Source organism: Typopeltis vanoorti, chromosome 7 (genome assembly GCF_054136105.1).
Source record: "Typopeltis vanoorti isolate ZY-2024b chromosome 7, IOZ_Tvanoo_1.0, whole genome shotgun sequence".
NCBI classification, from domain to species: domain Eukaryota; kingdom Metazoa; phylum Arthropoda; class Arachnida; order Uropygi; family Thelyphonidae; genus Typopeltis; species Typopeltis vanoorti.
In genome coordinates, this window is record NC_143555.1 from 69,265,366 (window position 1) to 69,279,484 (window position 14,119).

General features: G+C 34.0%; 1 protein-coding gene across 1 annotated transcript in view; it reads right to left on the reverse strand.

The window, feature by feature from the left end:
* mus312 (mutagen-sensitive 312) overlaps positions 1-14,119 on the reverse strand; it is a 575,442-nt gene that overhangs the window by 401,188 nt on the left and 160,135 nt on the right. The window contains exon 8 of the mRNA XM_090395332.1: positions 9,523-9,666. Within this exon, the coding sequence (XP_090251458.1) occupies positions 9,523-9,666 (144 nt within the window). The remainder of the gene's footprint in view (positions 1-9,522; positions 9,667-14,119) is intronic.

Consider the following 14,119-nt stretch of genomic DNA (forward strand, 5'->3'; position numbering starts at 1 on the left):
ATTTATTCTCTTATGGGATCACGGATGTATCTTCGAAAGGACGTAACTCGAATGAACGTAAGTCGAGGGATGACTGCACTTATATATTTAAAATATTTACTTACTTATTTAAAATACTTTATTTTAAATACTTAAAAAGTATATACATATGTAGCTTTCTTAAAGAAAATAGTGTGTCACTAATAAAAACAGAAATTCAAAAAGGCCCAGATATACCCATGCATATGATTATTAGTTTAATTTTATTTGCTGTCACTTTCTGACAGTAGCTGCATCCTTTTGTGTGAGACTGGAATTAAATTACTTTCATCACTTGAAACACTTTGGCCGTCCTGTTCATACTGCAATGGTGAAACTTTTTTTTCAGTAAAAGGAACTAAATGAGCACTAATTTCCAATAATTCTGAAGGTTAATTTTTTTTAAAACACAAACTCTGTAATTAATCGTTGAGATCCTGTGACTAGATCATTGTATAATTCTTCATATCATGTGATAAATGACTTCAGTTTGTGTTTAAACTGTTCAGCTCATTCAGTATTTGGATCATGTGTAAGAAAATGACTTTGCAATTCACTAGCCATCTGAAGCTCTTCTTTAATTCATCCTGCAGTGAGTGGAATCTCTTCTTCATCAAGATTCTCAAGGACAGCTTCTATTATTTCAATTTCACTAACAGCCTTGTCAACCATCAATTCTTCAATATCTGCAGATGAAAAATCATGAAATCCTTCTCTGCCAACTGCATGTGCTAATCTAAATATCGGGATATTCAGTTATAGGCAAAGGGTACAGGGTTTTTCTTTTTCACACATTCTGGCCAAGTAGCTTTCCAGCATGCATTTAAAGTTGATGGTTTCAGTTCTGATAACGTCAACTTAGCAGGTTTGATACAATTCAAAACAGAAAATTTCTTCCACACACCAGTAACTGTCAATAAATTAACCTTATCTAGTTTATCCAAAATGCATTGGAATGTTCTTCTTCTGTAGTAAGTTTTGAAGGTAGCGATCACACCCTAGTCTAGTGGGTGTACAAATTAAGGATGTTGTATTAGGTGGCAGAAAACAAAATTCCATATTCAGGGATCCTAAAACAGGATGGCGGGTGCATTGTGTACAATCAATAAAACTTTAAAGTCCAGATTTTTTTCCATCAAATAGCGTTTAATTTCTGAAACAAAACATTGATGGAACCATTCATTAAAAATTTTTTTCAACCCAACATTTTTTTGTTTGCCTTCCAGTGCACTGGTAACGTGTTAAAATCCATACCTTTCATTGGTCTCAGGGATCGATTAATGAGCAACAGTTTTAGTATACAATCTCCTGAAGCACTGCTGCAAAGTAATAGAGTTACACGATCCTTAGCTGCCTTAAAAGCCACCAACACTTTTTTGTGATTTCACTATATAAGTTCTACTTGGCATTTGTTTTCCAAAAAAGGCCAGCCTCATCTGCATTCCAAACTTATTTATTGAAAATATAGCCACCATTTTCAATAATTCTGGACAGTTTTGAAAGAAATTAGTATAGTGTAGAGTAATCCCTGATATTAAAAACATCAAGGGGTTCCCCAAAATTCAGTATTTAAGTACATATGTACTTTCTAGGAAATGATAATTATAATTACTATTTCCTAACATTTCATAACATAACTGAATTCAAACAGAAAATTTAAAAATAAGCAGCATTCAAAGAATGTTAAATCAAAATATACCATGTTAAAAAAAGCTGTAGAATTATCTGTATAATTCTTATTATTTCTACAGAACCATCATGAAGCTCATCACAGAGGGCCAGCTTTAGGCACCACAAAGCTTTTTATACTACTCCTTAATCTCCTTCATTGTTTGTGTTCCCACTACTTAGTAACTACTGTTTGAAAACCAAAAGGTTTGGTTATCTATAACCAAAAAACTTTTTGTCAGCAGTTTCTGGTCCACTTGATTTTTACAATTTATTTTTTGCTATCACAGAAATCATTAAGAGCTGCCATTCTTAAGTTCACCATATAAACAAAAATGTTTTGTTGTCAAATATTCCCCATTTATAAAAGTATCACATCACTTCTAATTCGAAAACCAAACCCTTTTCACAAAAGAGTTATTCATTTTGTTGCATTTAATGTACACAGTTATTCACTGTGTACATTAAATTTAGTGATCTCTGCTGATTTCTGTGTCAGGATTTGACTTTTACAATAATAATGCTATTAGTGTAGAAGTGATATTACTTACCAAGCCAAGAAGAAAACCAAAGAGCTTAGAAATGAATATTTTCCTTTCTACCTCTAAAATGTTTTACTAATTTGTATAATAGAACTTATATACCTTAAGCAATCCTGTTATACAGGGGTGCTTAAGGGTCAAAGCTGTATAACTGAGAGGAGACCTCCACATAGCCTTTAAAGGAATGCGGAGAACCGACCAGGGCCTCTGACCTAATGTCCAATCCTCACGTTCTCATGGTGCACCCTGTTGGGTATCTACCTGGATACTGAACGAATGAGGATGGGCTGGCAATTTGGGATTTAGCTGACAAAATTGTATTCTTATTGGCTTAAACCAATATACAAAATGATGGTACAACATGACAAAATTTCATGCCGGATGGGGCGTCGCCCGATTAAACAAGGCCCCCCGTTGTTTTTGCCAGGGAACCAGGGCAAACAGCGAAAAGTTAGCTACTGGAACAAATCTGAAAGTACACCCCAACTCAACATCACCAGAGTTAAAGATCAGTACTATCAACATAAGAAGTTTGAATGGCAAAGAAATGGAGCTAGCTGAGGAATTAGATAAGTACCAGATCAACATAATAGGGGTGACTGAAACAAAAAAGACAAAAACTAGCGAGATCTTTCTGAGCAATAAATACAAAATGTTATATTCAGGCAATGACAATCAAGGAAAAGAAGGAGTAGCCATTGTATTCAACACAAAATATGAGGCTAATCTTCTTGAATGGCAAGCAGTGTCAAGTAGAGTGATGTGGGCAAATATCAGAATTGGAAATTGGATAATGATACTTATTTGTGCCTATAGTCCCACAGAAGGCTCTACTAAGGTAGAAGTGGAGGAATTTTTTGAGACTCTGGAGAAAGCTACTGATACAATGAAAAAGGAAAATTAGTCCTTGTTGGGGATCTAAATAGCAGAGTAGGAAGTGATTGTCAGACACACAAAAATGTTTTGGGAAAATTTGGAGAAAAGAGCAAACCTAATAATAATGGCAAATACCTGTTGGATTTCTGCTCAGGACATGGACTGGTTATTACTAACACCATGTTCCAACATTAAAATGTGCACAAATTCACATGGAGAGAAGAGACAAGGAATAAGAAGTCTCAATGACTACGTTATTGTTGATAGTGATTTTTTCCCTGGTGCAGGACACCAGAGTGTACAGAGCATAAAGCAAAGAGCTGACATTAACATCTCCAATTTTGATATCATGTTTAATACCACTTTCCTTCATAATGTGATCCATATAAATAATGAATAACAAATCGGATAATGTACATCCTTATCTCACACCAGATTTAACATTAAACCATCTTCCTGTACTTCCTTCAATTCTAACTGCTGACTTACAACTCAAATAAAGACTAAGTATTGCTTGATATAATGCCCCACTGACACCATATAACTGTAGCGTATTGAATAGCTTCTCTCTTGGCACCCTGTCACATGCCTTTTCCAAATCAACAAAACTTAAATACAGATCTTTGTTATATTCCCATGCTTTCTCGACTATTTGTCGTAAAGTGAAGATCTGATCCTGACAGCCTCTATTTGGCCTGAATCCAGCTTGTTCTTCACCAAGCTTTTCTTCCACAATTCTTCTCAATTGTTTCTCAAGTATACTTGCATAGATTTTGCCAGGAACACTCAGTAGGGAAATACCTCTGTAATTCTCACATTCAGTTTTATTTCCCTTTTTATATATGGGTACTATGAGAGCTCTACTCCAATCATCGGGAATTCGTCCTCCTGTCCAGGCTTTCTGAACTATTCAGTGCAGCCACTGTAAGACTTTTATACCACCATACTTCAACATTTCTGGTCGAATATCATCTACTCATGCTGCCTTTCCACATTTTAAGCCTTTGATGGCTTTTTCTACTTCAAGTATGGATATGTATTCTTGACTGCATGCCTGGTCAGTGTTTTTTACCACTGTGCTGCCATCACTGCTTGTTTCATTTAGCAGTTTTTGAAAGTAATTACTCCATACTTCAAGGATATCTTTTTCTTCTGTTTTCATGTCACCTTTATCATCTCTAACTCCTTTTACAGCACTCTTTCCTCCATTCCTAAGCTTCTTCAACAACCTCCAGAATATTTTGCCACCTTCTTGATATTTATTTTCTATATTCTTGCCAAAGTCCACCCATGACATTTGTTTAGCTAGTTTTACACAGTGTTTAACATTTTTGCATTTGTCTCTGCATTCTCTAAGAGCACAAGCTGACTTATTTGCCAGGAACTTTTGATATGCTTTCTTCTTTTCCTTCACTGCCTCTTTAACTTCCTGTGTCCACCATGGAGTTCTAATTTTTCTATCCTTGCAGACAACTTCACCACATGCCTCTTTAGCTGAATTAATCAGGGCTTTCTTCAAGGCTTTCCACTAAATCTTCAAGGTTTGATTCCTATTCTCAAACTCTTTCATTTTCTTTTCAATAATCTTTCTGTATTTTAGCCTACAGTTCACATCTGAGAGCTGCTCAACTTTTATTCCCTTTAAAACTTTCTTACATGTTATTCTTTTCAATATGAAATTCAATTTTATCCTGCTCAAGACTAAATAGTGATCGCTTCCAATTTCAAATCCTCTGTACACTCTGGTGTCCTGCACCAGGGAGAAAACATCACTATCAACAACAATAACAGTCAATGAGTCTTTTCTTATTCCTTGCCTCTTCTCTCCATGTGAATTTGTGCACATTTCTATGTTGGAACATGGTGTTAGTAATAACCAGTCCATGTCCTGAGCAGAAATCCAACAGATATTTGCCATTATTATTAGCTTTGCTCTTTTCTCCAAATTTTCCCAAAATATTTTTGTATGTCTCACAATCATTTCCTACTCTGCTATTTAGATCCCCAACAAGCACCAACTTTTCCTTTTTCATTGTGTCAGTTGCTTTTTCTAAAGCCTCAAAAAATTCCTCCACTTCTACCTTAGTAGAACCTTATGTGGGACCATAGACACAAATAAGTCTCATTGTCCAGTTCCCCATTCTCATATTTGCTCACATTACTCTACTTGAGACTGACTGCCATTCAAGAAGATTAGCCTCATATTTAGTGCTTAATACTATGGCTCTTTCTTCTTTGCCTTGATTGTCATTGCCTGAATGTAACATTTTGTATTTATTGCTCAGAAAGATCTCACCAGTTTTTGTCTTTTTTGTTTCAGTCACCCCTATTACGTCGATCTGGTACTTATCTAATTCCTCAGCTAGCTCCTCTTTGCCATTCAGGCTTCTTATGTTGATAGTACCAATCTTTAACTCTGGTGATGTTGAGTTGGGGTCTGTTTTCAGATTTGTTCCAGTAACGGACTTTTCGCTGTTCGCCCTGGTTCCCTGGCGAAAACAACGGGGGCCTTGTTTAACCGGGTGACGCTCTAGCCGGCATGAAATTTTGTCATGTTGTACCATCATTTTTTATTTTGGTTTAACCAATAAGAATACAATTTGGTCGGCTAAATCTCGAATTGCCAGCCCATGATCGTTCGTTCAGTATCCAGGTAGATACCCAACAGGGTGCACCACGAGAAGGTGAGGATGGACATTAGGTCGGTTCTCCGCATTCCTTTAAAGGCTATGTGGAGGTCTCCTCTCAGTTATACAGCTTTGACCCTTAAGCACCTTAAAAGGACAAAGACAATGAAAATAGGTAGAATTGTTGAATATGTCAACTGTGTTGTGAACGGGGAACCCGTGGAACAAGTAAAACATTTTGGCTACTTAGGATCGATTTTTACTGAAGATGGTAAATTAAATATGGAAATAGACAACAGAATCAACAAAGCTGGTATGGTGGGAAGTCATCTGAATAAATTCATATGGAATAAGAGACAAATTAGTCAGAACACTAAATTATTGTATGCAGGACAGTGTTCAAACCAGTTTTAATTTATCAATCTGAGAGCTAGGTCAGAAGTAAAACACTTGACCCAAGACTAGAGACTGCAGATATGAGAGTCCTGAGAAAGATTATAGGCGTGAACAGATGGCATCAATGGCAATATCATAATAAAAACGAGGATATTAGGAAAGATCTTGACATTGTTGGCATCCAGAAATGCGTTATCACAGCTAATCTCAGGTAGTATGGTCACTTAAACAGCAGGTTGGCAGGTAAACGACCCAGAGGAAGACCAAGATATAGGTGGATTGATACGGCGCAATGTGCCTCAGACAATAGAAATATAAGATCTGATAATGATAATATTGGAGTCTTGACAAGTAACAGACTGATTTGGAGGAAAATTGTAGATAGGAAGTTAGTAATGATGTAAATTTTTCATGTAGTACTATCATATCCTGTACACCCCTTGAGGGTACATGTCAGGAATTTGATGATGATGTATAACAGAACAAATTACAGCATCAAAATGTATTTCAACCATCAGAAACTTTATAATACAAACATTTTTCTATTTGAGCTTTCATCTATTTTCTATTTCATCATCAGTATATGAGTATAACAAAATGTTTCATTTTTTCTTAAATATCTTAATCTGTATATTCTATAAAAATAATATCTACATATTGCACCCAGAGATAAAAATTATACAAGTCAAAATCTCCAAATTTTTAGCAATTTAAAAATATACAGTGTGGATGTCCTTTAATTTGTAGAAGGCACACACACATGTATTTTACTGTAATCATCACAGAAAAATAAAAGTATCATTTCGCCTACAGCCAAAATCAATACATTGTTCCAGAGGAATGGTACTTTTGACTTGAGTCAGCCCATGCATTATATTATGTCGAATGTGTAAACAAATGGACACATTGAGAGTTGTGAGCTTTCTATAAGAATAGGTACAGTAAGTATCTTTCATGAAAAACTTCAGTTTTTCATAAAAGATATTTATATCTACTTATAAAAAAATGCCACTAGTCAAAATGGGATCGCATGTTTCCTTTTGAGTTATGTACCACGAGTGAACCAGTACTACTGGTCCATAATGCATGCAATAAGTTTTTAAAACAACTGTTTTGTACATGAAGGTAGTATTTTTAACTTGTACCTTTCTGAAAAAACAACCAATTCTGACTTATCGTTTTAGTGGGAGGTTGCAATAAAAATTTTATTACATAAATTTTATCTAGTATAATGCAAAACAGACTGGGTGTTGCTGTTGCAGGATGACTCTTAACTTCGTAACATGTATGTTGGTCCATACTTTTTAAGTTATGGGCTTGTACATCACTCTCATTTTCCTCTTGAGTATTAGGCTCAATGGCCTCTCACAGCATTCTTCAAAACTTAATTAATGTTCTGATATAGGTGGTTAATCTTATCTGAATTGTCACTGTTCAAAGCAAGTATTCTTTTGGCTGGTTGCAGGGAAAGTTCTGAGTTTTGAGGGAAAAAGCCCTGTATGAGACCAACTAACTGACCCTCAACTGAAAAGCACTAATAAAGATTCTTCAAACAGGAATCAAACCCATAACTTTCCAACCAAACAACATCATCAAAACTAACAGAACAACAAAGGCTCACAAGTTTGTACATTTAAAATCAAAATATATTTATTTTAAATACATTTGATATAAATGACAATCGAAATAAATGATTTCTGTTCATCTTTTAATACAATAAAATTACACAAGCCTAGCATTTTGTCAGTGTTAAAGCTTCATTTCTCCCATTCCTCCTCCAGGTCACATCTGATTAAAAAAAAAATAATATGTAATACCAAGTTTGTCTCTGACCTCCAGTAAATGTTATAATTGAAATCAATGAAAGTGGATTTGTATTCGACAGTTTTCTGAAATTTTTAATGAGTTTTCAAAGTTATGTTTCTAATAAGATTTAAATGATTATGGTAATTGGAGAGGAATCTAATTATTAAACACAAAAAGTAAAATATTAAAAAGAATAAAAATAAGAAATAGACCGAAAGCTAAGAGAAACATAAGCAAGATTGAGCAACATAAGCAAGAATGACCTCCAGTAAATGTTGTAATTGAAATCAATAAAACTGGATTTGTATTCAGCAGTTTTCTGAAATTTTTAATGATTTTTCAAAGTTATGTTTCTAATAAGATTTAAATGATTGTGGTAATTGGAGAGGAATCTAATTATTAAACACAACACAAAAAGTAAAATATTAAAAAGAATAAAAATAAAAAATAGATTGAAAGCTAAGAGAAACATAAGCAAGATTTAGGGCAAACAGGTTATAGATCATGATCTGTTTGCCCTAAATAAGTAAATAGCAACAATTAATGGAAGTCTGATCTTTATATCAACTTTGTTGATTTGAAAAAAAGCTTTTGACAGCATTGACAGAGAAGCAATATGGAAATTAACATTGCATTATAGCATATATACTATGTAAAATGATCAACATAGTTAAGAAAATTTATGAAAAATATAAAATACAAATCATACAAAATGAAGAACATCCAGAAAAGTTTGAGGAGTTAGAGGACTGCATTCTCTCTCCAATATTTCTTATTGTTGTAGATTAAGCTATGAGAAATGCCATGAAAAGCATAAAAGGAATACTGTGGAATTTAACAGAACAGTTAGATGACCTGGATTTTTCAGATAATATATGTTTACTGGCACATACACAACAACATATGAGGGGGAAAAAATGATGAACTAAATGAAGAAGACTTGACTGTAGGAGCAAGAATAAAATGAAACAAAAATAATGAAAATAAATAACAAATAAAGAAGGAGACATAGTACTGGATGGTCAATTTTAGAAACAGTGGAGAACTTTAATTACCATCTGAGGAATCTCAGTCAGTTGAAATGGGATATTTAAAAAAGGATATTTCCAAATGCAAATACTGAATAACTAAAGGAATTACCAAGAAAATTAAACTGTCAAAGAATTCAGAGTATTTTGACTACTAACCAAATCACCACCAGTGGAAACGATACATCCAAGATAGAATATTTAGAAGGAAATGGCGGAGGACGCAGAATTGAGAAACCATATCTGATTGAAATGGAGAATGTTATTCAATCCAGCTGGTGAAAATAAAATTACAGCAGAACTATTAAAGGGACTCTCAACAACTGAAATGCATGACCTAATCAAGTAAATATGGCAAAAAGAAAAAAAAAAAAAAATGCCCACTTGGAATGGAATACAGTCATATCATTTCCTATTTTTGAAAAAGGAGACCCCATAATTACCAGTATCTAGTAATTATGGAGTTAATTTTAATCAATTAAGATATAATTAAAATGGTATAATTAATTTATTTTATAATCTTTACATTAAAATGAACAAAATTAACTATGGAAAGATTACCTGCTTGTTTTCTTCTTTCTATTTACTTTACCCTTGTGACCAGGCTGCTGATCTTCTTTAGGTGGTTTTAGTAAAAGTGACAAATTTTCTTCTTGCAGTGACTTAGATAAAGCAAGAGCCATTTGCAAATCAGCATCAGCTTTGCTGTAAATATTAAATCATTTTAAATCAGATTCTACAGCAAAAATTAAGTCATCCACAAGAGCATATTAATATGCTAATAAAGAAAGTGTATTAGGTCTCTCCAATGGCATATGAATAAATGTTGCTATACACGTATAAATAAGATATGGCAACTGGAAGAAAGCTGATACTAGTTGATTCTCAGTACAGAGAACTCCTTCAGATCATAGAAGTTGTTTATTATGGTGAATTTCTGTAGAAATTTTTTTTCATTTGGTTCTAAATTAAATTACAAGTTTCCAAGAAATTATATTCTTACTTAATCCTTCATGACTTCATATTTTCCTGACTAGGCTACTTGAAAATAGAGAGGCAAATGACTTTGCATTACTTACCATAATGCAAACCACACATCCTTTCAGGTGTGTATAATGCTATGCATTATGGGAAGGGCCACTACCCAGACTGGTTTCAACCTTTATTGAGGTATTATTAAAGTGCAGAGGTACCTCTCCAAAAAAAAATGATTTATTGAATGATCTATTAGATCATTCTATATATCACTACTTCTTTCCATTCTGGTCTTTCTCTCTCTCTCTCTCTACAGGTCACATACCAAGTGAATTTATAGCAAGCCAAACCATCCTCATTCCAAAACCTAATAGAGATCATACCTTAGGCCTATTTCTCTGTCTAATGCTGACTACATGATATTTTTCCACATAATCAATAACATGCTAAAAGTAGGAATGAGATACATAATCGAAAGCACACAGGTGTATGGAGTTCCAGGCTGAGCAGTAGAATTTAATCTGTTTCTGCTACGCAGTCTGCTCTGGCTAGTTAATATGAACAAACAGCCAATGGTAGTACTCTTCGCTGATCTCACTCAAGCATTTGATAATGTCTGGCATCCCCTTTTGTTCCAATTTTTTCAGCAAACTGGTGTGGGCAAAAGGCTGCAATCCATTATTAAGCTGCAATCCTCCAATTACTTGCCTCCTGGGTTCCTATCAGGGTGCCCTCTTAGTCCACTGCTCTTTGGATTAGTTTTCTTGAACCTTTTTATGCAAAAAGCTCACAATCTGTATACTGTGCAAGGAATAATAGTGCCCTCAACTATGAAGGAAAATGAAGTACAGGTAATCCTCATATAATGTGGTGCTTATACAACATAGTTTTGATGTAACGCAGTCTACAAATTGTAGTAACCTTTAACTTTTCATATATTTTTCAATGCATGACTTAAAAATCAAATTTTATCTTCATTAAATTTGTGTCTGCCTGTATCGCGCATGTAATTATAAGCAGCGAATTTATATACCCTTTAGCACACATGTATGTCAACTGCTTACTGTATAAAGTGTTAATTGTTGAAAATTGTCTTCATTTTCTGCCAGGAAAGTGCATTAAAAATCATAAGTGTGTTAATCTCAAGCTGAGCACTTTATTTTCTGATGAGTTACATACATAATTAACACGTAACGCTTTTTTATGTAAAAATTTATTTTTATAATAATGGCCACTAAAACTGCAATGAAAAGGAAAAAAACAACATTGGAAAGAAAATTCATTTCTCTTGAAGAAAAAATTAAAATCTCAGTTGAAAAATGGAGAAAAACCAGGAGTTGCTGCAAGGACTCAGCACGAGCAAACGTAGAAGCTGCCAGGAGAACTTCTAAAAATCATTGAAGAAGGTGGTTATAGTGCAGACCAGGTGTTCAATGTGGATGAATCTGGGGTTATATTGGGAAAAAATGCCAAAACGCATCTATATTTCAAAAAATGAAAGATCAGTTCCTGGATTCAAAGTTTCCAAAGGTAGAATTACTCTACTGTTTTGTAATAATGCATCAGGTGATTACATGATAAAAACCAATGTTTATTAACCAATCCTCAAATCCTCGTGCTATGAAAGGGCTCGACAAGTCCACCCAACCTGTTTATTGGTGGACCAACATAGTTTGAAAATTGTTTTTTTGACGTGTTTTGTACCCGATGTAGAAAAGTTACACAAAGAAAAAGAATATCGACTTCAAAAATTCTACTAATTTTAGATAATGCACAAGGCCACCAAACAAATTTAAGCCATCCAAATATTAAAATAACTTTTTTGCCACCTAACATTACTTCACTTATTCAATTCTCGACCAAGGAATAATATCAATATTTAAGTCATATTATATTTGCCGAACATTCCAATTAATTCTGGAAAAAATGGAATCTAATCCAAACATGATACTACCTCAAGCGTGGAAAGAGTTTTCAATATTGAACTGTGTGAAAATTATTTCTGTCCATTAAGGAATTACAACCCTCTACACTGAATGCTTGCTGGAAAAAAATATGGCCTGAAGTCGTCCTGGAACAAAATTTTGTATCTCCGGTGGATGCTGAGCTAAGTCATATAATAAACATCGCACACATTTTTGGTAGAGAGAGCTTTTGCAATATGGTTGAAAATGAAATTTGTGAATTAACTGATGGGGGAAACAGATTTAAATGAGGAGGAATTGGTACAATTAACAGATGACGTCGAACCAAATGGCAGGGAAAGTTCTGCCAAAGACTGATTATGATGAATCCCAGTTTAAAGAAATTAGCAGAAGGATTAGACTTGGCAAGAAAGTTAGGAAGTTATTTTACAGATAATGATCCCTCAATGGAGTGCCCCAGAAAATTCACGAGACAAATGGATATTTGTTTAGATCCATATCATGAACTTAATAAAAAAAACTGCAGAATAGTAGTAAGCAAGGCATATTACCGACTTCTTGATAACTAAACCAGCCAAAGTATGCAATGAGAATTATACAAAAGATGTCCAAGAGATTTCAAGTGATGACGACGTCTAGCCACTCGTAAATAAAGAACATCTACAAAATGTTATTTTTGAAGACAGCAATGCCAATTAAAACATGCACTTTATTTTATTTTGCCTAAAACGTGCGATGAAGTTTACATACAATTTGTAATTTTTATAATTTTATACAATGTATTTGTTTCATAGTTTATGTTTTCTTAACTTACATGAATTACCTGAATTAAATAAAAATATATTTTTGTTGGATATATCGTTGTTTATATAATTAAAAAAAAAACATTTCAGAAGATAACCCTACTTTTTCTAACTGATCTGAGTCTCACATAATGCGATTTATATAACACAGCATTTCTATGGAACCTAACATCTGCGTTATACAAGGGCAACCTGTAATGTGGATGATGTAGTAAGCATTTGGAGATAATGATTCCATACATATCTTTTTGGTATTTTGGAAAAAATCAGCAAAAGCAGTGGACTAAATGTCAATACTGACAAGACAAAATTAAAAGTTTTGGGAAGATGGGATCTCAGAAGTAATCCCTTTAGACTAACTCCTAAGCAAGAACCTCTCACTATACTTGGAGTTCCCTTACACCTGTCCAATATAATCAGTTCAAGAACTTACGTACAAAAACACTCAAACCTTAGAAGACTGAAAAATTAAGTTCCTTTCCTTTCTTTTCTTCTAAAACCATAGTAGCTAAAACAATAATCTTCTCTGTTCAGCTGTACGTAATAAATATTACAAAAACAATTATATAGTAAACCTGTGAAATTTTTTTGATCTGGCCTATACCAAAAAGTTAAATTAAGAAATTTCTTCAACTATCAAAGAAGCATGGAGGCTTTGGGCTTCCAATTTTAAAAATCTTCCCACATGTGCAGACCTCAGGTACTACCTGAATTTTCATCTTCCACTATTTGGAATAAATGATTATAATGGTCCAAGAGCTGAGATGGTTCCTGAATATTGCAGCATTCTGGCACTGACATTCCTTCCACTGATAACAGCAAAACTTGGTATAAGCAAATTTTTAACCTCTTCTGCAACAGGGGCTACCCAACTTTTATGAGTCGAGACCCATTATTGAAAAGGTAATTTTTCGCACACTTGTAATGCATATTTTAAAAGGAAAGGGGAATCGAATAAAAAATATCGCTTTACTAGGTGTTATTTTCAGATGCAAGGTGTTTGATAATTGAAGTTTATTTCAAAATTTGTTTTTAATTCCTAAACTGTCTTAACAAATATGTAAATTACTCTGGTGAAGAGTAGTTTACATGTTCGTTAAGAGAACGAACCATTGGTGGGTTGCAATCCACACTTTGGGAATCTTTGCCCTAAAAGAAGGGATCTTGCTTGAAGAACCATATGGTAACCATCCAGTAAATGCTATCAAATGGAAGTACTTTAATACTGGAGATTGAATTTGTGACATCTGTCATAGATCAGAAGCAACAGAACATGCATTCTACAGCTGCTCTCTCTAGCCCTGCATATTTGGAGCAGATTGTGCTGGGCATTCCATTACTTACGACAAAACAAGTTATTGTTTTTTTTTGCAATATCCTTCACTTGTCAGCAATGGGAAGTAAACTTCAATTTCCATAATTAATGAGTTAAAACATCATTTATGGAAGTAGAGA